Source organism: Poromitra crassiceps (genome assembly GCF_964638095.1).
Source record: "Poromitra crassiceps genome assembly, chromosome: 13".
Lineage (NCBI taxonomy): Eukaryota > Metazoa > Chordata > Actinopteri > Beryciformes > Melamphaidae > Poromitra > Poromitra crassiceps.
Genome location: NC_139644.1, coordinates 7,548,382 through 7,575,396, shown reverse-complemented (window position 1 = coordinate 7,575,396; position 27,015 = coordinate 7,548,382). Strand labels below are relative to the sequence as shown.

The 27,015-nt window shown below is 44.1% G+C and overlaps 1 protein-coding gene and 1 long non-coding RNA gene across 2 annotated transcripts in view; both read right to left on the bottom strand.

The window, feature by feature from the left end:
- Window positions 1–27,015, bottom strand: part of LOC310787434 — a 755,777-nt gene that overhangs the window by 175,607 nt on the left and 553,155 nt on the right. The gene's annotated exons all lie outside the window — the stretch shown is intronic.
- LOC310788643 (uncharacterized protein) overlaps window positions 25,187–27,015 on the bottom strand; it is a gene marked incomplete at its 3' end in the record, with an annotated part of 45,838 nt that continues 44,009 nt past the window's right edge. The window contains exon 5 of the mRNA XM_083650171.1: window positions 25,187–25,614. Coding sequence (XP_083506297.1) covers window positions 25,187–25,614 — 428 coding nt within the window. The remainder of the gene's footprint in view (window positions 25,615–27,015) is intronic.

Below are 27,015 nucleotides of genomic sequence, written 5' to 3'. Positions count from 1 at the left end.
CTCCTCTCTGACAACCGTCTACAGTACACAACTGTGTACTGTATCCCTCACTCTCAGTCTGTATCTCTCTCTGTGTACTGTATCTCTCTCTCTCTGTGTACTGTATCTCTCTCACTCTCTCTCTCTCTGTATCTCTCTCTGTGTACTGTATCTCTCTCTCTCTCTCTGTGTACTGTATCTCTCTCTCTCTCTCTCTGTGTACTGTATCTCTCTCTCTCTCTCTGTATCTCTCTCTGTGTACTGTATCTCTCTCTCTCTCTCTGTGTACTGTATCTATCTCTCTCTCTCTCTGTATCTCTCTCTGTGTACTGTATCTCTCTCTCTCTCTGTGTACTGTATCTATCTCTCTCTCTCTCTGTATCTCTCTCTGTGTACTGTATCTCTCTCTCTCTCTCTCTGTACTGTATCTCTCTCACTTTCTCTAGCCATTTTCACACATGCGCTTTTTACCGGTAAATGACCGGAAAGCGGTCTAATGCCTTCATGTGTGAAAGTTGTTTTCCGGTATAAGCGCGACCCCGTCATCGCGGACATTTCACCAGTTCCTAGGTTGTCATGAGAGCGGTATGGCTGCTTCATGTGTGGGCGTGCTCCCCCCCTCCCCTCTCTGCTCGCTCTCTGGCCAGTCCTTCATTCAGCAGCCCGACAGGGACACAGACAGCTCTGAGAGTCTGCAAGCCGCCCAACGGTTGTTGAGAAAGCAAATGCACGATGTGAAATGTGGAAGTATTTTGCTTACGTTGCTGACAGCGAAGGCAAGCCCGGACACATCAAACAAAGCCAGTCTGTAAAAAGTGCTTCCTGCGACGCAGGTGAACGGATAAACATCGAACCAGCCAGGCTATTTCTCTCAGACAGGGATCCCTACTTCTTCAAAGATTTTAGTTCAAAGACTGGTTAGCGAATGTGAAGGATACAACATACATGCCCTCTTAAGTCAAACGAGTGTGATTTATTGTGTGACAAGCAAACTTATTTCACCATCGGAGTTTTGCCGACCCCCAAAATAAGGAGGATTCCCCATCCAAGTGCACACGTCACTCCCCACCCGCTCTGCAGTGCCCCCCCCCCCCCCCCCCCCTGACTCCCCTCAAATACAGGCAATTTCGCTGCTATATTCACACATGTGAGCCCTCAGGTGTGAAGGGAAATTCCGGGAAATGGCCGATATTGATTTACAGGCAATGTTCCTGTATGCATGTGTGAAAACGGCTTCTGTGTACTGTATCTCTCTCTCTCTCTCTGTATCTCTCTCTCTCTGTCTCTCATTCTCTCTCTCTGTATCTCTCTCACTCTCTCTCTCTGTCTCTCACTCTCTCTCTCTGTCTCTCACTCTCTCTCTCTGTCTCTCACTCTCACTCTCTGTATCTCACTCTCTCTCTCTGTATCTCTCTCACTCTCTCTCTCTGTCTCTCACTCTCTCTCTCTGTATCTCTCTCACTCTCTCTCTCTGTCTCTCACTCTCACTCTCTGTATCTCTCTCACTCTCTCTCTCTGTATCTCTCTCACTCTCTCTCTCTGTCTGTGTCTCTCTCTCACTCTCTCTCTCACTCTCTCTCTCTCTGTACTGTATCTCACTCTCTCTCTCTGTATCTCTCTCACTCTCTCTCTCTGTATCTCTCTCACTCTCTCTCTGTCTGTGTCTCTCTCTCACTCTCTCTCTCACTCTCTCTCTCTGTGTACTGTATCTCACTCTCTCTCTCTGTATCTCTCTCACTCTCTCTCTCTGTCTGTGTCTCTCTCTCACTCTCTCTCTCACTCTCTCTCTCTGTGTACTGTATCTCACTCTCTCTCTCTGTATCTCTGTCTCTCTCTCTCTCTCTGTCTGTGTCTCTCTCTCACTCTCTCTCTCTGTGTACTGTATCTCACTCTCTCTCTCTCACTCTCTCTCTCTGTGTACTGTATCTCTCTCTCTCTCTCTCTGTGTGTACTCTCTCTCTCACTCTCTCTCTCTGTGTACTGTATCTCACTCTCTCTCTCTCACTCTCTCTCTCTGTCTGTGTCTCTCACTCTCTCTCTCACTCTCTCTCTCTGTGTACTGTATCTCACTCTCTCTCTCACTCTCTCTCACTCTCTCTCTCTGTGTACTGTATCTCACTCTCTCTCTCACTCTCTCTCACTCTCTCTGTGTACTGTATCTCACTCTCTCTCTCTCACTCTCTCTCTCTGTGTACTGTATCTCTCTCTCTCTCTCTCTGTGTGTACTCTCTCTCTCACTCTCTCTCTCTGTGTACTGTATCTCACTCTCTCTCTCTCACTCTCTCTCTCTGTCTGTCTCTCTCACTCTCTCTCTCACTCTCTCTCTCTCTGTGTACTGTATCTCACTCTCTCTCTCTGTCTGTGTCTCTCACTCTCTCTCTCTCTCTCTCTCTCTCTCTGTGTACTGTATCTCACTCTCTCTCTCTGTATCTCTCTCTCCCTGCAGAAGAAGATCATGATCATCATCTGCTGTGTCATCCTGGGCGTGGTCTTGGCGTCGACCATCGGCGGCACGCTGGGCTTCTAGAACCCTCCGTCGCCGTGACGACCGACCGGCAGCCAGCAGAGAAAACAACAACAACCAACAACAACAACAACAACAACACAAAAACACAAGAGAGATAACCAATCAGCTAGGAAGAGATAACAATCCAATCACAGATAAGAGGAAAAACGACATACCAAGGGGTTGGGTGGGGTTCAAAAAAACAAAGACAAAAAAAAAATCAACGATAAAAATGCCATCACATTATAGCTGACTTAAATACATAACGTATACGAAAAAGAGGGTATGAAGAAGCCTACTATTTATTACAGATGTACATGTAAATGTATTGAACATATGAAGCACCACATGGGTTAGCTACCTGTAAAGAAATTATGACCTATAAGATGACATTTACTTGTTTGTTTGTTTGTTTGTTTTGCTTTTCTTTTTCTTATTTTTTAACAGTTTTGTTCGTTTTTCGGGAGTCTCCAAGGACAGTGATGGTGACTACTGCTGGGTGTGAGTTCTTCGGGGCGAGCATTCTAGAGCTACATTTTGGTGTTTTGTTTTTTCCCTTTTCTTTTTAGAGCCAGGGGTTCTGGAACCGAACACGTCCTAGAACGTTCCAAACGTGCTCTCTCCTTGGAACGTGTTTTGCTCTCCAGAAAGGGCTGTTCTGTTAGAACGGGGGGAAGTAACATTCACAGCTGAAAGATTCTCCGCCAGAACGCTCTAGAGCTTAAAAAAAAAATCATTTGAGCCGGCGTCCTCCAGAACTCTGCGCTGTTCCGGGAGTGAAGACTCTAGAACACAGCAGGGTTCCAGATTTGAGGCTCCGGAACGCTGTGAACGTTCTAGAATTGCAGATTTCCGGAAGCGTTCTACCAGGGGGGAGGCGAGCAAATCACTGGCTCTGTGCACAACACTGTACAGTTAGCGGGTAGAACCAACTTGATCCCCTTGGGTTCCACTGGGAGGGAGGGACCGACCTCGCCATTGGCTCAGCCGCCTCTTTAGACCATTGGTTGCTCACTCCTGTCATTCACCTTTAGTCAGCCTGAAAATGAGCTTAGTCTAGCCGGCCCAACCTGTCACACACCAGGACATTTAAAACTCACCATGTGGGGGCGTTAAAGAGCAACTAGAGCTCACACTCAAACCTGTGTAAAGCTTCAGTGTCTAATGGTCAAAAAGAATACTGTACTATTGGTTTCTCTTTAGTGACAAGTGATGTCACCTACAACAGGTTGTGACTTCACCTGCCACCAAAGACCAGTCAACTGCAATAGCACACTTTTAACCATTAGAGTGCAGCAAATCCACAAACATGTTCGAGGGTTCAGTTACTCTTTAATTTCCTCACGTCTGACCAACGCGCACACACACGCCCATGGAGCTGTTTCACGGCCACGCTGATTGGTTGGGAAACCTCCGTGGGGGGTGAGGGCGTGTCATTGCAGTGGCAGGTTTCCATGATGATGCCTTCCCCTTCTTGTTATATCTCTCCAACCAAAGAGCAGCTCTGAGGAGAAGAGGGAGGGGCTCTCGGTTTCCCGCTTGAATTTGATTGGCCCTAATATTTGGACTGACAGGTGGAAGGTGCGACGAGGGGCGGGGAGAGGCGGACGGTCAAACTATGCAGTTTAGATAACAGGAAGACAACTAGTCCCGCCTCTCCCCGCCCCTGATAGCCATTGAGGAGCATGGGTTCACGTCGCGTCGATTGCCGCGGAAACATCGTAGACGTCGGCGCAGGTCGGATGCCAGCTCCGAACCGTCACAACTGTTCTTCCCGAAAGATTCTACAAAAATGAAGAGAACACATTAAAAAGTAATGAAGACAAAATAAATGAACGAAATGAAAAAAATAACAACATTATTAAATAAACAACTAACAAACAAGCTAGACGACAAACGAGAAATCCCAACAAATCTTGAAAAACCTTGAGATGCCGTCTTGCCCTGGTTACCCGAATGTTGCGATGATGATATTGTCGTTGTTTTGTTTTGTTTGGGGAACGTTTGTTTGTTTGTTTGTTGCTTCGTTGTTCCGTGGTGCTGCTGTTTTGTAGTGCGTGCGTGACGTGTCCCGTGACGTATCGGCCTGCCATCATCAAGTAGAAACACTTCCTTTAGTCCATATGGTTTGATGCATTTACCCTCCCTCCCCTCCCTCCCTCTCTCCCTCCTGTGTGTGTTCGGCTTCTGATATTTCGTACACTCACACCATGTAAGGGTGAGTTACACAGGTGCTATCAGATGGGAGAGGTGCGATGCTCTCATGGCATGCTATGGTCCTATCAGTGGATTTATTCATTGGAAGGTGGAACATATAACACACACACACACACACACACTTGCACACATACAGTAACCTTAAGCAAAGCACATTCATAACCTTTCATATGCATGCACACACACACACACACACACTCACACACACACACAAACACACACGTTGTTACACACACACACACACACACACACACACACACAATTTTGTTATACACACACACACACAGACACACACACACACACACAATGAGCCTACTCCCTGAACACACACATGCCTTTTCCCATGTACTGTAATAAGTGACACATGCCAACCATGTAGCTTAGCATGCTGTAGTAGAGATAGCTAGCTGGTATTAGCTGTAGAAGCTTAGCTTAGCTGTTGGCGACTGATAGCGAGTATTTTGGTCTCAAAAATGATGCGTCATTTTCAACACATTTTGTCCGTGTGTCCAGATCAGCGTTGGGGAAAGTTACTGTTAAAGTAATTAGCTACGTTACCTTGTTACTCATTAAATAAATAGTCACAAAGTTACTTTTTATTAGAGGTAGCACCCCGAGGTAGTACTTCAGTGTTACTCACCTTATGAACTTGCTGTAGCAACTATTTGATTTCTATCAAATCTTATAAATATCAAGCATACTTGGATTGTGCCGTTTTCTGCACAAGATCGAGCAAGGATTTAACTTCTCCTACTTGAGTTTTTAATTTGCACTAACAAAAAAAGGGGCATTATAAAAGACAAATAAAAGTAATAGGAGCATTTTAAAATGACTAATTAATATTTAAATTAAATTAAATTAAAAAAACAACCAAACAAAATAGGCTAATGTGTTACCCCCCAGCCAGCACTGGTGCAGATTGGGACAACATACATTAATGTCACATTTCAACACAATGGATGCTAGTAATGGCAGGGCTGTACAGTGCTATATGTAGCACGTGCTATGAATGAATTTGCCGCAGTGCGTGCCACGCTGTTTTGAAACCTTTCTTCGTTTGGATTTTGTGAGCCCTGTATGCAACAAGAATGTCCTTTGCCAGTCACAGAGCTGTTGAAGTGATGAGCTGCACGACGTGTGCTGGTTTTTAGAGATGGTAACAGTTTATACGCGTGCAACAATTTTAAGGGCTGTGCTACAAAACGATCAACCTCTGTAGCACCAGTGCTATGTGCAAAAAAAAAAGTGAATGTACAGCCCCGAATGGCATATTAAGTTCTAGTATGTGTTGCTGCTATTAATGTGTGCTGTATTGAAAAGGAACAGTTTTGGGGTGTTTCCACAAACCAGACACACAGATGTGTTGAAACAAACCAGACACACAGATGTGTTGAAACAAACCAGACACACAGATGTGTTGAAACAAACCAGACACACAGATGTGTTGAAACAAACCAGACACACAGATGTGTTGAAACAAACCAGACACACAGATGTGTTGAAACAAACCAGACACACAGATGTGTTGAAAGTGATGCAGCATGTTTCAGAGTGTAGGAAACTAGGAACTGTAGAGGGACATCAGGTGGTCCACATGTCTGAGGCTCTATGATACAGAGCTCCTTGCAGTCTCTGTTGAGGCCGACAGCGCACGCTAACTGCCCACATCGTACCCCGCAGCTTTGACACAGGCACGCTAACTGCCCACATCGTACCCCGCAGCTTTGACACAGGCACGCTAACTGCCCACATCGTACCCCGCAGCTTTGACACAGGCACGCTAACTGCCCACATCGTACCCCGCAGCTTTGACACGCCGCCATCTAGTTTGAACATGAGGTGTTGACGTCCCAAGGCACTTCAAGGACCTGTGTGTAGGATTTAGTGACATCTAGCGGTGAGGTTGCAGATTGTAACCAACAGAATACCCCTCCGTGTGGGAGAACCTATGGTAACGGAAACTAGCAAAAAAACAACAACACACAAAACAACGAAAGTGTTTGGTTTGTCCCACCCGTTTGATCCTATGGAGATATCAAGGGCTCATTCTAAGTGTAAACATGATTCTTATTTTCAATCCATTATTAAAGATACTTATGACTATTATATTCCATTTCTGTGAAGTCTGTCCCGCGAGGCGAGGGGCCACTAAATTCTACACACTGAACCTTTAACCAACTGCTGCACTGGAGCTGCTCCATTGACCTTATTTTTCACGGTGGCCATTTTGAATGAGTGACACGCCCGGGGTGGGAAACGTGTGTTTACAGTATATATATATATATATATATATATATATATATATATATATATATATATATATATATATATATATATATATATATAGCTTGCTATCTTACTAGCCTACTAGCTAGATACCTAGTAACTAGCTAAAGTGGGCCAAATGTATGATCTTGAAAGGAATGAGCTGGTTTGTACTTTCCCACCCCGTGTGTTACCTATGTTCATGGCCGCCATATGAGTGAGGTCTGGTGAACAGGAGAACATGCTCAATATTGACTCAACCACAGACAATCTCTGACGTCTGCCTGTAGCACAAGCCCCACCTAGAACAATGGTTTGTGTGTGTGTGCGTGCGTGTGTGCGTGCGTGCATGTGTGTGTATGAGTGTGTGTGCGCGTGCGTGTGTGTGTATGAGTGTGTGTGTGTGTGTGTGTGCATGAGAGAGTGTGATGAATATGAGCTGAGGCATAGTGACGTTTTGGGGCCACTTGGTACGTTTGTTTGTGTGTTTGTGTCCTGACTGAGTATGAACTGCACCTTGCCTGCACCCCTCCACACTCACGCTGCCTTCCAATGCGCTCGTGTTTAACGTGTTTACGACAAGAGTCCTGTCACCCCGCCCCCCCCGCATCTGTAGTATTCACCACTTCGGAAGTGGACGTTTGCTGAAAGCTCCGAGTTCAGAAGTTGTGACATGACATGTTTGTTGACGTTTTCAAAAAGGCTATGGAAGTTCATTTTTCGGTGGATGTTAATATGTCGTAGCCTAATTAAAGTTTTTCTTAGTAATTTTATAATATGTCTGAGGAAAATGTTGATATTCCCAACAGCCTCATCTTTGTCCTCTGTCATTATGCCGTTGCATTACGTTAGGCTACCTACTAGCTAGCTAGCTCAATTGTTAACCTTGGTGGCTTCTAGATGCAGCGTTGCCGCGGTGCTCTCACGACTTAACCACGTGAACGGCATAATGTACTCGACATCCCATGTCGTAACCACGAGCTCACGAGTTCCATGTGAAGGCAGCATCTCTCACACACACACACACACACACAAATACACCCTACATCTTACTCAGCACAGATACACCTCCCTACACCTGTCGACTCTACACTCGGCGTCAAAGCAATAAAGTCAGTTGCGAGGGATTTGTTTAGATGAGGGTGTTTTTTTAGCTAGCTAGCTGTGTCTGGACTCCGTCCTCTTTATCCCAGAACTCATTCCCGACTACACTATCTGACACTAAGTCAGCCTTGTTGCCATGGTAACCATACTTTTGGCTGTAGCCAATGTTTTGTCTAGTCCGTGTATTTTCTCTGCAGTCGTAGTTACTGTAGCACTCTAGTTAGCCGTAGATGTCCTTGTCGTTGTTGTACAGTATATATACTACATGAAAATGGCCAGGATCGCCGCTACCCACTTCAGGTTTGGAGAGGAGTGGAGGTACAGTCCAGTTTTATTTTTTATTCTTTGACTTCCCAAAACCAAAACTAACTTGTGTGTTCAGACTGAAACCAAAGTTTAGCGACCCGGCCGCCCAAGCAGCAAAATCACATTGATTTTTGTCCAACTGAAATGTCAGTACATTTAGAATCCTTTAGTGCTTTTCTCTCCTTTTGCAAGGCTACAGTGTCCGATGTTTAATTCTTGATAGTCTGGATCTGATCTTTTCTGGACTATCCTGCTTACACTGCACTGCAGTAGGAGGATCATGATCTGCGGTGCACAGGGTTAAACATCAGATCTTATGTGCCTGTGTAAATCGAGCCTAATTGTGCTTTTCCTGACTACACTTCCCAGGTGTCTTTGGGGCTCAGAGCTATGTGGGACACCTCAGACATAGGTATATATTAGTAGAAGAGCAGAGATATGGTTTGCTTTCATGTAGATGTGAAATTTACAAACCCAGGAAACCAAACTGACCTGCCTATTGGCTGCTTCAAAAATCAATACATTTTACATCCACCAATCACAGTGCTCAATTCGTCCCCTACCAGTGGCATCATAGTGCTACAGATTTCCCTCTTTCTCTCTGGATCTGCTCGGTTCAGGTCTTTATTTGGAACTAGGCGATCCAGACTCTTGGTGAAAGGCTCCCAGAGTAGATCTGACGAGTGATCAATTTACATTTCCCTGCCTTGCCATCTCCTCACCACATCTCCACACTGCCGCACAGTGTAATCAATCACCCACATGCTATAGGAATATTTCCTTCAGTCGCCTGTTGCCGGGCCGACTGTTGTCAAGGTGACATTATCATCACCGTGTCGTCGCCAAGGCATCTGGTGGTGGTGGTTGCAGTGGGTGGAGGGAGGCAGGGAGGTCTTAAGGACCAGGATGCCATCGAGGCCCTCGTGGAGTCCCAGAACTGGCCAGCATGATTTTTTAAAAGAGACTTCTATGTACTGTGTTTGTGTGTGTGTGCGTGTGTGTCTGTGTTTGTGTGTAAGTGTGTCTGTGTGTGTGAGTGTGTGTGTGTGTGTAAGTGTGATTGCGTGTTTGTGAGCATGCACTGCTTAACATTGGTGAGTAATTTAATGTTGTATGCAGTCTTATGATCTTTAGTTTTGCTAAAAGCAGTGAAGAAGACGAGATGGTTTCACTTGTTTTCAGCACAGCTCAACTCACCAATAGTTGAATAAAGCAGCGTAAATCCGCCTTATTTCAAGACGGCAGTTTCCAGACAATTCCCCAATCAAGTGAAACTGCAGATCTCTTCTGGAACTCCATGCTCTTGATTTGTTCCCCACTCAAACTCCAGAATTGAACTCTGAACACAATTAGCGTAAATTTGTTTGCAGCGTGTGCATACGGCCATCAGGCCACGCCCCCACCTTTCTCCCTCTTCCTGTTTGTGTTGTAGTTGTTTGGTCGCACGGAATGACGACGACGAGGACCGGGAGCCTGCCCCGCCCTTTCTCCCCACAGGCCCCGCCTCCTCCACCGCTGTCGTGTGTAATAATACTAATAATAAAAAGGCATGTAAAACTTTGAGCTTCGTGGAGTTTGCATGGTGACGTTTCCCCCCCCAACCCTCCCCCCACTTCACCACCAACATCCATATTGTGCACTTTAATGCCTGCCTGAACACCCCCCCCCCCCCCCGTCCTTCACCATCAGATCTGCGTTTAGCTTCCATGCTAGCTAGCTTGTTTACTAGGGGTGTCACGATACACTCAGTTCACGATACGATACGTATCACGATACTGGGTTCACGATAACGATACGATACGATACGATTTTAACAATATTTTTTTAAACTTGAATAATGACAATATATGACTGGAAAAGTAGTATTTTATTTGAAATGCACAAATACAAAACATGCTGTTGTGGGAAATTGTTATTACAATATCAACTAGAAAAAAAATGGGATTGGAGATAAGGCTTATCTTGAAATAGAATGAATTACACCGTCACTTAGATTTACTTTGAACTAAAAGGTTTCTCAGCAGTATAAATTCTCATTATGCATCTTCAGTTTTTCTTCAAACTCAAACAACAAGACTTTTCTTAATCTATTTTTTATGCATCTTCAGTTTTTCCTGTCAAGTAAACAGTTTTGCCAGAAACTCAATTGAATGGTTTCTCTCCCGTATAACTTCTCATGTGTCTCTTCAGAGACTTGTTCAACTGAACTACTTTCCACACATTGAACTTCAACAAACAAAGACGTTTCTTAGTCTATTTTTTGAAAAAAAAAAAAAAATTTTTTTTTTTTTTTTTTTGCGATATGAGATTTCATCTCAACGATACATATCGTGACGTTTTACTATCGCGAAATTTCGTGGGACGATATATTGTGACACCCCTATTGTTTACTCATTGCTAGTTCATCTCTTCTGAGGTTTGTGCACTCTTAAAAAGTATCCTACATATCCTGGTTTGGGGGTGGAGCTGATATAAATAGGCCTTTTTTGACCGGAGGAACTTTTTAATAGTTCTGAGAAGAGTTGGAGGAACTCCCCCCTTTTTTTATCGCATCCGCACCACAGGAAATGGAATTGTAGTTCTTAGAATGCCGTTTTGAGGGAGTTTTTAGCTCCTACTTCAGGGTACTCTCCCAGCACAAGAGGAACCTTGAGTGATGCAAGTGTACGTTGATTGGTCAAATTCAGTAACTATCATCACTAACATTAACTTGCGATTCTTTTTTAACCCCTTTTTAGCGAGCGAATTGTCAGCCAAAATATTATCAATCCCCTGCGAACTCTCACTTGCTTTGCTGTGAAGCTACTAGCGGCGTGCTAACCACCAGCATTGGCAGGAGTCCCCCGGACTGTTTGGCCCGAAAGCACCTAATGTTAGCGACAGAACACGTGCTGTAGTTAGCATGTTGTGTGTTAGCGACATAACGTGTGCTGTAGTTAGCATGTTGTGTGTTAGCGACAGAACACGTGCTATAGTTAGCATGTTGTGTGTTAGCGACAGAACACGTGCTGTAGTTGGCATGTTGTGTGTTAGCGACAGAACGCGTGCTGTAGTTAGCATGTTGTGTGTTAGCGACAGAACACGTGCTGTTGTTAGCATGTTGTGTGTTAGCGACAGAACACGTGCTGTTGTTAGCATGTTGTGTGGAATAGTAACAGAATTAGCAGGATTTTTGGTCGAGGAGGAGATATTTGTGGTAAACTGTCGCACATCCGCCCCCCCACCCCCCCCCCCCCCACCACCTCCAAACCTCCCACCAGGTTACGCACCTCCATTACAATAACCTATACTCACTCTGCTCGTTAGCTTCCGTGGTTACAGTGTGCTGTGTTCTTTGTGAAGGAATAAACCCTGTATGAATAGCCCCGCCCCCCTCTGATGTTAGCCCCACCCCCCTCTGATGTTATTTATTCTTAGTCTCCTAAATGAAAACTGCAGCTTGTGAGCTAAACCACCCACCACCCGGCCCTGTGTGTGTGCAGCATGCCTCCCCTCCACCTCAGTGGTACAAGATTGGTGCGTGGAAATGTGTTTGTGTGTGTGTGTGTGTGTGTGAGCGCGTGTGTGTGTTTGTGAGAGAGAGCAGCACGAGTGTGTTTTGATGTGCGGAGAGTCTGATCGCAGGTCCGCGGGTCACAGCCGTTTGAGTTTCGCTCTTTGTTATGCAGTTTGGAGAAGCGACAGAAGAACGGAAGAGATAAGAGATCATACATATTTATTGATACTATTATTATTATTATTATTATTATATTTATCAAAATTCAAACCAAAGCGTTTTTTCGACCCCCTTCATGTGTTCTCAAAACGTTCGCCGTTAATATCAAAGAGCACAACGCGAGTCGAGTTTACACGTTCGTCACGAATGGAGACAAAAAAAAATTAAACGTACAAGCACTACCGTAACTGTTCTGCTATCAAGGCAAAACTAAAGGCCAGCCCCCCTGCCCTCAGTTCACTGCATGTTGGTCTGTCTGCCAGTCAAAGTGACAAACCTGGTAAACCGATATCACCCCCACACCCACACGCCCCTTTTCTGCCCATCTCTAGATGTTAGTCTTAGTTTGTGGTCTGATTAGTGGAAATTATGACGCATAATCATCCTTGAAGATATTAGTAAATGTACGCTCCTCTTCCACTTGACTCATATAGCGGAGACAACGGTGGTGCTTTATAATTATTATTTTATTTTTTATTTTTTTATTTTTGTGTGCATTATTTTCTGTACAGCTTGTTCACCAGTCTCAATGTTCACACTACAGCATCAATGCTTCCCAGTAGGTTTCAGGTTTTGCTAGCTTGTTTTCGTGGCTGACCGCTCCGCTTTTTTGGGTCAAATCCCGCTAACCAAAGCCTCATTCTCTCTCATCTCTTCTCCAAAATCCTAAATTGTTATCATCGGCTCGCGAGGTGACGACAATTATGAATTTGACAATGGTGAGATTCTCCTTAGCGTCATCATCATGATAATCATCTCACGCGACCCAATGCTAACTAGCTAGCTATCTCCGATAAACCTACAGGAAGCATTTTTCTGTGTGTGGGACTGCGGCCTTGTCAACTGAAGTCACATATATAGCCAACAATATATATAAATATTACACCAACATACTGTATTTCTATACCTGTATGTATGTGGCTCTGTAGCCGTTACTGCTTCTACAGGCTGTGTACAGTTTTTGTCAGAGCGGGGTACAGAAAGCAGGAAAAAATCATCCGGAGAGAGTTTGGGTTCGACATCAAGACTCCAAAGATTGTGTGTTGAAATAACTTAGCGTGTCGTCTCAGCTTTAGACACATGTATTGAAAAATGACTTGCTTGTATTCGGGTCATTTTTCAAAACACAAAACAAGTGTGTCGGGGCGACGCACTTTATTGTTATTTCTGCAAATGGATTTTTAGAGCGAACCAAACGGCGACTTTAATAAAATGTCCGCTCCGCAGACGGGTGTCTATCTTCCAAGTTTCTACTCCTCAGCTCAACAGACACCGAGGTCATCGACCGGGAGGATTCAACTCGATCCCGTTCAGTCTTTTTCCCCCGTTGTCGGACAATGAAACTCTTCTCTACGATGATTTTTGTCTTCCTGAAACAATTTCAAAAACCAAAACCTGTTCAGTGCCCTGTTCTGGATGATGAAAAAAATGACAGTTTGTTCGTTGTGGCTTTGATCTGCTCTTATCAGCAGTAAGAGCTGTGCCACTAGATATTAATTGTTGTTTCTGATGATTATATTGATTTATTTTATGCTCCAGCCGTCCGTCTTTCTGCTATCTCCATCCTCAGACAGTATTTGGTTTGTATCAGTGTTTTTTTTTTCTCCCTCGTGGGAGGGGTGGGAGGAGTTAGGGGGAGGGGCCATGAAGATAGACCATGCCCACATGGCCTCCGCCATAGCAAGTAGGAAAGATTTAACACACGTAAATAACAAATACATTATTTATTATCATTATTATTGTTATTATTATTATTATTACTATAAACAACAAATAAAAATGCAGTAAAACATTTGCAAAAACCCAGAGGGAGAAAGAACGGCTTCACACAAAGTGATCAAACAAACATAAAAACTTTAAAAAAGGGAGGTTATGACGATTCTATAATAGCAATGATTTAAAGAAATACAAAAGGAGTTATGTTATCATAAATAATAGTAGTAATATTGAATATTGAATGCTCGCAATTTTGTCAAACTGAAACTGGATTCTTTGTGTTATGTAATTATTGTAAATAACTTCAAAGAGAAAAAATGACTTGCATGTCTATGTATAAATCTACTGAGATATCTATTCCCGTCAAAGTTGACAAGTAGTTCGATCTCTGTCCTTTTTTTGCTCTCCTCTGCTACTTTCGCTTCCCCTCGTTAGCCCAACCCACCCGCCCCCCACAGACAGGAAGTCCCCACAGACAGGAAGTCCTTTCTGCTTCTGTCTTCGTGGGCGAGAGACGACAACACAGAGAGAGAAACATAGCTTCCAGTGTCCTTGTCCGCCTTACTCTGCTCAGTGGCTGCGTTTACACTGGCCTCTGATATCTTTGCACCTGTTCTCGCTGGGGGGGAAAAGGTACAATATTGTGTTATTTTTTGCCGCTGCGGCTTCAGCTTTTATCTAAGTAGTACAGCCCCTGAGAGGTGCAGTGTTGTACCTTTGATTTCCCAGAGAGTTGATGTGATTCCAGTCTCTTCGTGGCTGTGTAAACGGGGACAAATCCATATTTTCCCCCGTCGTTCAGCCAGGGATGAGAAGCCCTGAAATGTGTCATACAGGTGGGAATTTGTTTTGCGCGTGCGGTGTAAACACTGCCTAAAACAACACCCCTGTCCATCATCCCAGTTCCGGAGGCTCCACCCACTGGCTCCTCTGATGAAAGTGCTTCCCTCCATATTAGGAAATTAACCCCGCCTCCAGGGGATTCCAGGCCATGCCCCTCGATCACTTTGGAAACCGTGTTTCCAAACTCTCTCGCTCTCTCTGACTGTGAGTCTCAACTAGATCTAGTTAACCACACTACACACCTAACTCTCTCTCTTTATCTGTCTGTTTCCCCAGAGTTTAGCCTGCACCCAGTCCTGAGAAGGCACTTTCCCTAACCAGTTAGTAGCCAGATCCTGAAATCCAGGCCATAGCCTCCGCTAACGTCAATCTGCTAGCTTGGCACTTTGATGCCGTTTGAATGGCGTTAGCAGGTCATACATGGCACTGAATCTGAATATACACCAGTGACAATGGAGTGTCATGGCGCCGTGCTGCACATGCCCATCAAGCCCTTCTATAGCCCGGATTCCCCACAGCCATATGGTAATAGTCGTACCGTTAAGACTGATCGGGAAAATCAACTTCTATTAACAAGCTTTTAGAGGTTTTTCCATCAAAATAAAGTCACACATCAGACTGCAATGTTCTGGTTAGTTTGAAACCAGACCCTGTATTTCTGTGTCAGTGCAGAAGCCTCTGTTCATTTCTACGGAGCTCTCCTGAGCTACTAGCGACTGCAGTCTTCCCATCTTTTACTCCTAACTCAGTTCCGGGAGGAGGTCTGGACTTCCGTCTTCTCAGAGGTATCTTAGCGCAAAGTTCGCCCTCGCTCGACTGCAAGTCAGTGTAGATAGGCGCTCAACGGTTGCATTTGTGGACAACCAGAAAATCGGATCTTTAGGTCTTTGCGATGTACAGATCTGACCTGTTTGGTCATCGGGGAAAGGAGAGCATTTGATTTCTTGTGGTTTCAGGAGCTGAGATATGTGGATTTGAGAAACTGGGGCCCCCAAAGTCTCTAGCGTGACACAGGCCCATAGTAACAATTTGTGCAATACAGAGAAACAAGGGCTTTCTATATCAAGCAGAGGCAAAAAGCTCAGACCTCCTCTGGGAAACTGGAACGCCGTGACCGGCGGACCTTCTGGAGTGCTCCACTGGGATCTCCTCCAAAAGATCTAGCAGGGAGCGGTGCTCCAGACGAGAGAAAACACCCACAACCTGTATTTGGTTTAAGACAGACTCAGAGACAGACAGACTCTGAGACAGTGTCTCAGGGGAAAGGACAGATGAGAGACAGAAGCAGGGGAGACAACCCTCATGTTCCAAAAACAACAACTAAAACAAAAAAAAGAGGACAGGGCGATCGCTGCTTCCACTCAACTTTGACCGGAAATGCAACTTGTGTCCCGTTTTTTTTGTGTGTGTGTATGTGTGCGTAGCGTAATGTAAAAGCGATCTGTCCCCTTCCCCCTCCCCACCCCCCTTTCTCGTACTGCTGTTGGCTGTTCTGTTTAGTTCATGTGACGTGCCAGTATTCCCCCCTTAACCTTTGACCCCACACCCCGCTATGTCCCCCCCTCCCTCTCTCTTGCTCTCTCTCTCTCTCCCCCTCTTCTTCCTCCTCTCTCTCTCTCTTCATGGATCTTTAAGATGACAACTCTATGCAGATGCTGTCTTTTATAAGTGTGTCAAATTTTAATTTAAAATAAAAACTAGAAAAAAAAGAAAAAAAAAGACCCGACAGACATATTGAAATGATAACAAAAAATGAATAAAGAAAAGGATTGTTCAGTGTAACCTGTCGCTTGGCGGGATTTATTGCTTTTGTGTTTTTTAATTGCTCTCTCTTGAATTCTCTTTCTTTATCGAGCTGTATCCATTTCTCTAGCTAGCACATCGGATGAACTTCAGGTATATAAATATATATATATATATATATACACACATATATAATGTATATATATATTATACATACATACACACACACACACACACATATATATATATACACACCCACATATATATATATAAATATATATACACACACATATATATATATATATGCGTGTGTGTGTGTGTGTGTGTGTACACACACACAACACATATTTAGGTGCAAATTTCAGTTTTCTGTGCTGTGTGTTGAGGATACACCAACAGTAGCCTAGATGATTGCCGCCTCTTATTGAGATATTGCAATGTATCTCTCATGAAATTTTTGAAGAACACTAATATGATGGAAAACCATACAATTCTGTTTTTAGACATCATGTGGCTATCTGGTTTGAGGTTAGCATATCTAGTTTGAGGTTAGCATGGAGTTAAGGTACAAACTGGTGGAAAATGTCCACTCTGTTCCGTCAACTGAAGTTCTACTCAGATTTTTTATACAGGTTTAAGATCAGCTAATACTGACAATATATATATATATGATTCTACAAAATGTTGAATGGAAAAGGTAGTAGTTGAATCAAATGATGGTGAGGGAGCACAGCACCGTGTAGAAACATGATTTATTTAAAAAAAATGCAGATGCAGAGCAAAGTGAAAGCACAAATCAGAGAGGTTACAGACGACAGACAGACAGACAGCCTCACACCTGTAGGCCTACAGTGCTGTATATGTACAGGAACACACTGTGTGTGTGTGTGTGTGAAATAATAAGAGCATGGGCACATAAGACTGTTAGAATGAGTCAAAGAAGTAAATCTACACAGGAACAGAGACAAATCTGCTATTTAACTACTTGTGGCACAAATCACGTTGGTACAGTATGCATGCTTGTTACATTGTGAGTGAATGGAGCACGGATGAGTTTGATCTGAAGATGCTCATGGAAAACGCAGCCCGGATCATTCACAAAGAGGTGGGATGGGATCTGTTTAGATGTCATGAAGAGGTGAGATCTGTGTTTAGACATCATGAAGAGGTGAGATCTGTGTTTAGACATCATGAAGAGGTGGGATCTGTGTTTAGACGTCATGAAGAGGTGGGATCTGTGTTTAGACATCATGAAGAGGTGGGATCTGTTTAGACGTCATGAAGAGGTGAGATCTGTGTTTAGACGTCATGAAGAGGTGAGATCTGTGTTTAGACATGAAGAGGTGGGATCTGTGTTTAGACATGAAGAGGTGAGATCTGTGTTTAGACATGAAGAGGTGGGATCTGTGTTTAGACGTCATGAAGAGGTTGGATCTGTGTTTAGACATGAAGAGGTGGGATCTGTGTTTAGACATGAAGAGGTGGGATCTGTGTTTAGACATGAAGAGGTGAGATCTGTGTTTAGACATGAAGAGGTGGGATCTGTGTTTAGACGTCATGAAGAGGTTGGATCTGTGTTTAGACATGAAGAGGTGGGATCTGTGTTTAGACATGAAGAGGTGGGATCTGTGTTTAGACATGAAGAGGTGAGATCTGTGTTTAGACATGAAGAGGTGAGATCTGTGTTTAGACATGAAGAGGTGGGATCTGTGTTTAGACATGAAGAGGTGGGATCTGTGTTTAGACGTCATGAAGAGGTTGGATCTGTTTAGACATGAAGAGGTGAGATCTGTGTTTAGACATGAAGAGGTGAGATCTGTGTTTAGACATGAAGAGGTGAGATCTGTGTTTAGACATGAAGAGGTGGGATCTGTGTTTAGACATGAAGAGGTGAGATCTGTGTTTAGACATGAAGAGGTGGGATCTGTGTTTAGACATGAAGAGGTGGGATCTGTGTTTAGACATGAAGAGGTGGGATCTGTGTTTAGACATGAAGAGGTGAGATCTGTGTTTAGACGTCATGAAGAGGTGGGATCTGTGTTTAGACGTCATGGAGAGGTGGGATCTGTGTTTAGACATGAAGAGGTGGGATCTGTGTTTAGACATGAAGAGGTGGGATCTGTGTTTAGACATGAAGAGGTGGGATCTGTGTTTAGACGTCATGAAGAGGTGGGATCTGTGTTTAGACGTCATGAAGAGGTGGGATCTGTGTTTAGACGTCATGAAGAGGTGGGATCTGTGTTTAGACATGAAGAGGTGAGATCTGTGTTTAGACGTCATGAAGAGGTGGGATCTGTGTTTAGACATCATGAAGAGGTGAGATCTGTGTTTAGACATGAAGAGGTGAGATCTGTGTTTAGACATGAAGAGGTGAGATCTGTGTTTAGACATGAAGAGGTGAGATCTGTGTTTAGACATCATGAAGAGGTGAGATCTGTGTTTAGACGTCATGAAGAGGTGAGATCTGTGTTTAGACATCATGAAGAGGTGAGATCTGTGTTTAGACATCATGAAGAGGTGAGATCTGTGTTTAGACATCATGAAGAGGTGAGATCTGTGTTTAGACATGAAGAGGTGAGATCTGTGTTTAGACGTCATGAAGAGGTGGGATCTGTGTTTAGACATGAAGAGGTGAGATCTGTGTTTAGACGTCATGAAGAGGTGGGATCTGTGTTTAGATGTCATGAAGAGGTGAGATCTGTGTTTAGACATGAAGAGGTGAGATCTGTGTTTAGACGTCATGAAGAGGTGGGATCTGTGTTTAGATGTCATGAAGAGGTGAGATATGTGTTTAGATGTCATGAAAAGGTGGGATCTGTGTTTAGATGTCATGAAGAGGTGGGATCTGTGTTTAGACATGAAGAGGTGAGATCTGTGTTTAGACATCATGAAGAGGTGAGATCTGTGTTTAGACATCATGAAGAGGTGAGATCTGTGTTTAGACGTCATGAAGAGGTGGGATCTGTGTTTAGACATGAAGAGGTGAGATCTGTGTTTAGACATCATGAAGAGGTGAGATCTGTGTGTGGACATGAAGAGGTGAGATCTGTGTTTAGACGTCATGAAGAGGTGGGATCTGTGTTTAGATGTCATGAAGAGGTGGGATCTGTGTTTAGACGTCATGAAGAGGTGGGATCTGTGTTTAGACGTCATGAAGAGGTGGGATCTGTGTTTAGACATCATGAAGAGGTGAGATCTGTGTTTGGACATGAAGAGGTGAGATCTGTGTTTAGACGTCATGAAGAGGTGGGATCTGTGTTTAGATGTCATGAAGAGGTGGGATCTGTGTTTAGACGTCATGAAGAGGTGGGATCTGTGTTTAGACATCATGAAGAGGTGAGATCTGTGTTTGGACATGAAGAGGTGAGATCTGTGTTTAGACGTCATGAAGAGGTGGGATCTGTGTTTAGACATCATGAAGAGGTGGGATCTGTGTTTAGACGTCATGAAGAGGTGGGATCTGTGTTTAGACATCATGAAGAGGTGAGATCTGTGTTTGGACATCATGAAGAGGTGAGATCTGTGTTTGGACATCATGAAGAGGTGGGATCTGTGTTTAGACATCATGAAGAGGTGGGATCTGTGTTTAGACATCATGAAGAGGTGGGATCTGTGTTTAGACATGAAGAGGTGAGATCTGTGTTTAGACGTCATGAAGAGGTGAGATCTGTGTTTGGACATGAAGAGGTGGGATCTGTGTTTAGATGTCATGAAGAGGTGGGATCTGTGTTTAGATGTCATGAAGAGGTGAGATCTGTGTTTAGATGTCATGAAGAGGTGAGATCTGTGTTTAGACGTCATGAAGAGGTGGGATCTGTGTTTAGATGTCATGAAGAGGTGAGATCTGTGTTTAGATGTCATGAAGAGGTGAGATCTGTGTTTAGACGTCATGAAGAGGTGAGATCTGTGTTTAGATGTCATGAAGAGGTGAGATCTGTGTTTAGACGTCATGAAGAGGTGGGATCTGTGTTTAGATGTCATGAAGAGGTGAGATCTGTGTTTAGACGTCATGAAGAGGTGGGATCTGTGTTTAGATGTCATGAAGAGGTGAGATCTGTGTTTAGACGTCATGAAGAGGTGGGATCTGTGTTTAGACATCATGAAGAGGTGAGATCTGTGTTTAGACATCATGAAGAGGTGGGATCTGTGTTGCACATGGTTAAAAACCTGATCTTTTGTTACTGTGTAGATCTAAACGCACCATCTTTAACCCAGAGCAATCCAACCAATCAAGGCAGAATGTTTACATACACAGCTATATATCAAGCCATTCATCAGGAGTGGGTATAAATAGAAACATATCAAGGTGGGGGTTAAGTGGAAGAAAAATGTAAATAAAAAAATAAACAAAGTAAGCCTTTGATGTGCTGCTGCTCAGCTCTGAACAAGCTCAAAGACCTGGTTTTGATCCCAGGTGTGCAAGGACGTGCCATGTGGCGACTTTGCCCCAATGCATATTTGTGTTAACAACACTGAGGTTTCACACAACCAATCAACATTGAGGTTTCACTCAACCAATCAGATTCTGCCTCCGAGAATTATTTGTAGAACTAAAATGTTGCCAAGCTTTTTTCATCCTTGCCGATTTGAGCGGCGGCGCTCTTTGAAGAGTTCTGAGCTTGATGAAGGGAATACTTTGATTTATTTACCCATGGTTTTAAGCCTGGCACTCATTGGTCTGTAAATACTGGGGGGTCTAGCAGCTAGACTAGCTAGCTAACAAGCTGGACGTTATCCTGTTACAAGCTAGACTCTAGCTTGTAACAGGATAACATCCAGCTCGTTAGCTAAAGCTTTTCAGTGCATACCCTTGCTTATATTGATTTTAACAGTATTTTTGGGTGGCAGGGTGGTAGTAGGCAGTCTCCTTCAACCTGGGGATCCAAGGCACTGCTGCACTCTGCGTTACAGCACTGAACGTGTATTTGGTTACAACACTGTCCCTCTCCCTGTTTGTCCGTCCCATTTTCAGCCTGGAATCAACCCCATTTTCTTGAATGCTCTAGTCTAAAAGACCAACAAAAAAAAGGCAACATGGGAACTGATACTTTTTCAAATACTCATAAGAACATGCTTGTGTTTCCTTTTTATTGTGTATGGTTTGTGAGACTGAGTGCCTGTGAAGATAACTGAAGTGCTTCTCAACTAGTTCACACATTTTGAACGCATTTGGGAAACTAGGGCTACTTGTGGCTGGGACATCAAAGCTCTACGCTCACACACTTTATTAATAGCCGTTCATTACAAGTTGATTTAAATAAAGGCATTCTACAATTATCTGTTTTGTATATAAAAAGTCATACAGAGGCTATGATACAGAGGTACAATGACAATACATGATCTAACCAAACAGCACCAAGGGTCTACTGCTATACTTCTAGGGGTTTTGCTTTCTCTTGCGCCATGTTGCATGCCCAACTGCAATGAATTGGATTCTTATTCTTACCCTGTGTTCATGGAGAGGCAGAACTGGAAACTGTCCAACCTACAAGTTAGAAGGTGTGTTAGTGCTGAATGGCCCAAGTGGGAAGATCAGATCTTTTTTTTAACAAAGCTCCAATTATGTCTGTCTTAGCATTTGGTAACAAAAAAATATGTTCGCGTTTGTCTTGTTTTTTACTGTTTTGATTGTGCTATATGCTTTTGCTGTTTGCACCACAGTATGGTGAAAATTAGGTCTTGGGTGCAGAAATTAGCAAGTTTGATTTGATCTGCGATCAATCCACTTGTCTGGACCTGATAAGCCACTAGAGGTCATGGGGCTGCAGTTGGTGCTGGAGCTACAGTACCAGTCAGCTTCACTCCATGGAGGCTCAGAGTTACACGGTTATTTCTCACAAAATTCCAATATGCCATAAATGCAGGGTTACTAGGAGGGAAACAAAATGGCTGGAGACAGAATACTCTCTGGCCAAGCTGCAAAGCCAGAATTATATATATATATATATATATATATATATATATATATATATATATATATATATACATAATTGATTTAAACCAAATCTGAAGTAGGGACGTCCTTCTCAACCCTAACCTCAAATTGAGACCAAGAAGAAGGTTAAAGGTCAATTTTACGATTTTACAAAATTAATTGTGAATTCTGCCTTCGTGGCTTGGCCAAGAAGTAGCCTAAAGACTGCTGCAGATGAGCATTGCAACATCAAGTGAAAGCAGAGAATACATATCATCACATCATCACTTTTTTTAAATTCTACTTTTCTTTAGTTTGTACCACAACCCTTCAACTATATGTTAACTATCAGGCACAGCGTCAAAAATACAGGTGCCCCAAAAACAAAACAAAACAATATACAAATACAAGGTGATTAACAAGAAATAGAAAGGGATAATTCACTGATTTAACAAACTCATCTCTGACGGGGGATTCAACGTTGCTGGTAGGCAGGTTGCTTTTGAGTAACCTGAAGATCATTTTGTGTGATTTTCGTCAGGAACAAAACTCCATGGCTCCCGGGCATCAGCTTTGTTCCTGCAGAAGACCACAGAGAAGTCTGAGAAAGAAGAAGAAGAGAGAGAGAAGACCACGGAGAAGTCTGAGAGAGAAGAGAGAGAGAGAGTCGGCATTCAGTGAACCATCCCCTTTTTTAAGAGCCTGGCTGCCGTCTTGAAGAACGATATGGTTTAACCGCAAGAAACACACGTTAAAAACAGTTTGAATCGGACAGAAGAGCACGGAGACCTCTCGGTTTACTCGGTTACAGTCCACAAGTCCATCCACTCCAACCCAGTGATGAAGCATGTGAGGCCTCTGAAACAGTATTAAAACCATATGAAACTAGAGCTCTCCACTGACGTCAAGCCAAGTCGTTCATCTTCAACTCATTGACGTTGCGTTGGTTGAGGAGGCGCGTAGACTGCAGAGGAGCTGGACCTTTTGGGACTTCCATCATCCATACATGTCCCACAGTGATTAGCCTGGGTATAATCCATCATAATCCAGAGAACGTGGTGGATACGCTCTACAAGTAACTTGGTATACTGCGTATATCGTGACCCCAATTACCCCGAAAACAGTCTCATGGGGCAATGCAGTTCGTAAGTGGGCGTGTTCCTTTACATCGAGGGCAACAATTGGCTCAAAAGGGAGCGCGTGACACTGACACCGCACAGGGTCAGGGGGTTTGAGTCCCATTGGTGCGCTCTTTGGGTAAAATTGTCCACCAAATGACACATGTACATGAAATGCCATCGGCCATGTGTGTCCCAAGAGTGATTAGGCATGTGGGCAGACAAAGAGATTAGTATAGTCCTTTCAACTGCATAAGCCCTTTGCTTTACATCTGTATACGATCAGTCTCCTCTGCAGCCACAGAGGGAGGTAGAGGTCAATGTTCAATTTGTTTTCTCTCCATGTTGCAGATGTCTGTAGGTTTCAGTGGAGATGGATCCTCTGGAAGGACACCACATTGTTTTGCTTTTCCCTCTCCAGTTTAGACGAGTTACTAACAGCACCGTTATCAGTCAGTGGAGACACTGAGAATAATGTTCACGGTCCATGGAGAGAGAACCTTAGGGTCCGGCTTCCCTATTCTGCTGCAACCCTGAACCTGTTGTTTCACAGACAGTGAGGGAGTCGGGCGTTGAGGAAACATTGTGGAGATCACCGGCCACGGAACTGAAGCTGTGCCAACTGATATTTAGCGTATAAGTTTCCACAGAAATGTGTCTTGGCAGGTTTGGAGAAGGCCCCTGAAGACATCATTTAGAACTCATGACACCAGAGCTTTCTGTTGGAACCAATACAAACGCAGAGCAGCAGGTCATTCACAGGGTGGCTTGCTCTGCCTATTCAATTGTACACTGACAAGACCCATAACCCATGTGAGCTCGCTGTGCTTTCGGCTACAGAGGAACCAGGAGAACCTTTAGACCAAAGATGTCGAAAAGCACCAATACTGCAGGACTCCACCTCTCTTGACAGTTACCAGCATTTAGTGTCAATGGAGAGTTTAACATGAATGGAGAAACTTGAAGTCCACTTTAATATCACTTGAGGAACTCCAAACCCCATTCACTTGGGTTGAGAGAAAGCTTCAGGACTCCATTCAATGTCACAGGAGAGTGAATCTCAGATACCAGTTTACTGTCACTGGGAATACATAGAGATCTGTCGATGAAGAAACCCATTAAGTGTTTGTGGAGCACATTCACTGTCAATGGAAAGAGCAAAGCCCTGCTTAGAGAACTTAAAGCCCCTTTTACTATCAGTGGAGAAATCTATGGCCCTCGTCCATCGTCAGTGGAGAAAGTTCGAGCCCCATTTATTTACTGTCAGTGGAAAGGTAATTTCAGAGCTCCTTGCAGTCAGTCGAGACACATTACATTCCACTAATTGTCAATGGAGAGAGAACTCAAGTTTCCAGATGTTCAGCTCAGTGTCAGTGCAGGGACATGGAGCCAAACACAGCTAGTGGATGCTGGGAGGAAGGACAGGATCTTGTATTGAACATCATCAGCTGAATGGAAGGCTAGGGCATGGTGGATGGAGGGGTGGGTTAGCTGAGGGGGGTTGGGGGTAGGGGTGCTGCAGAAGAACGAGTTGTAAATGCACAGCGGTTGGTTATTTCAGGTGCCTTTGCCTCAGTTGTTGGGAGCCACAGACTCGGCCCTCTGCAGTTATTTAAAGTCTTGAGGGGGCGACGTGGTCTGGGGTGTCGTTGCCGTCTGGTCAGGGTGATCCACTGCTCCAGACTGCTCCAGCACAAAGTCTCCCCTGTGCAGACACTTGGCGGAAAGGGCCGTGAGACACCAGTGAGGAGGTGGGACATTCAAAGGAAAGGTCTTGAGGGGATGGTGAGGAAGGCGGAGGTGGATCCCCGGGACAGACGGGGGCTGCTCCAGTGCACCTTCATGTGGTGCCTCAGGTTGGACCTGGAGGAGAAGCGCTTGTCACACTGGGTGCAGGAGAAGGGCTTCTCCTTGGTGTGGATGCGGCGGTGGTTGACGAGCGCAGTGGAGACACGGAAGGACTTGCCACAGTCGGGGCACTGGTAGCGTTTGGGCTCGGTGTGGATGCGCCGGTGGTTCTTGAGGGACATCAGGTTGGGGAACTCCTTCTGGCAGGAGTTGCAGAAGTAGGTCCCCGTCTTGTGGCTGTTCTTGTGGTTGAGCAGGGAGCTGGCGTGGCGGTAGCCCCGACCACACTGGTTGCACACGTGGTTCTTGGTGCTGCTTGTCGAACTCACCGGGCTCAGATCTGGGAGAAGAGAATGTTTTAAATTAAAATCAACTCGGATTCAACTTGGAAATACAACAGGGATCCAGACAAACCAAACAAAAAAAGCAAGACTACGACAGTAAGTAGGAAACCATGAAACCAAGTCTAAAAAACCTGAAACTCTTAACAGACATGCAAATCAAAGTCATTCTATCGCAGTTGTCTACCCTTGATCCCATACCAGGTGCACTAGTGTCTTTTCACCACATGGAGTCGTCCAAATGTACAAGAATGGTGTCATATGGGTCCTTTATTGCAAAGCATGACGTCCATTACATTTAAATTTGAGGCATTTTGCCTGCACTCTTATCCAGAGTGACAATTACCACGACAGTAGAACAAGCTTAAAGTCCTAGATCGACAAACATGACAGGAAACAAGTAGTAAGAAGTCCAAAGGTCCAGAGAACACTTGCACCCATCTGACGCATTAAAATACATTTAGCAGGAGAAGGAAAAACCAGAGTAACGGTCATGGAAAGACCTCAGGAGATCCTAGAGCTTCTGCAGCCATGAAACAGGTTTAGCATCCCCACTCAGAACACAATGGACCCCAAGTGTTCCCGACTGAACATATGAATGACTGCTATGCTTTTGAAAAGGTTACAGCAACAAAAACAATATTATATATTTTTTACATGGTTTGATTTCCCCATAAAGCAGTCCGTGTCGGTTGCCTGATTGGATTGGACCAGTAGGACCGATGGATGTTTCTGGATTTCATGACTTTTGCTCGTACCTCAGATCCTCTGACCTGAGATTACATTTGGGAAACCAGGGGACTCGCGTAGAACGGGTTCTTCTTACACACAAATGATGGACCAAATCCAATGTTGCAGTTCATGAAAATTGTATCTGAATGCCAATAGGCTACATTCACATCAACATTTGCATCATTTCAAATAATTATATAAACTAATTATTGGAGGTAGATATTTTTATCATACACTGAAATTATTGTACAATGTAAAAAAAAAAAAAAAAAAGTAAAAAAGAATGTCTTTAAATGAGTCTCCAGAGCTGACTGTCCACAGCAGAAGCTGGGAGGAGTTTTAGGCAGGGCATCCTGACATACCTCTCCTATTACTATTTTCATCTCTAATCGCCTGCCATTTTGCTCCCCTCCAACAGTGATTTGGTTTAATTAGGCTGGGGACACAATATGGTTTAATTAGGCTGGGGACACAATATGGTTTAATTAGGCTGGGGACACAATATGGTGGAACAGGGTAGAATAGTGTTCATCTTGTGCGCATTTCACAAAATGACCAGCTTTGACATTCCGGGCCAGTTTTGGGGTTGAGTTTGGAAAGCAGTCAGGTAACTCTTTATCTGATAGTCCACCGACAGTAGAGTACCGTATTTGTAACATGTCAACAGC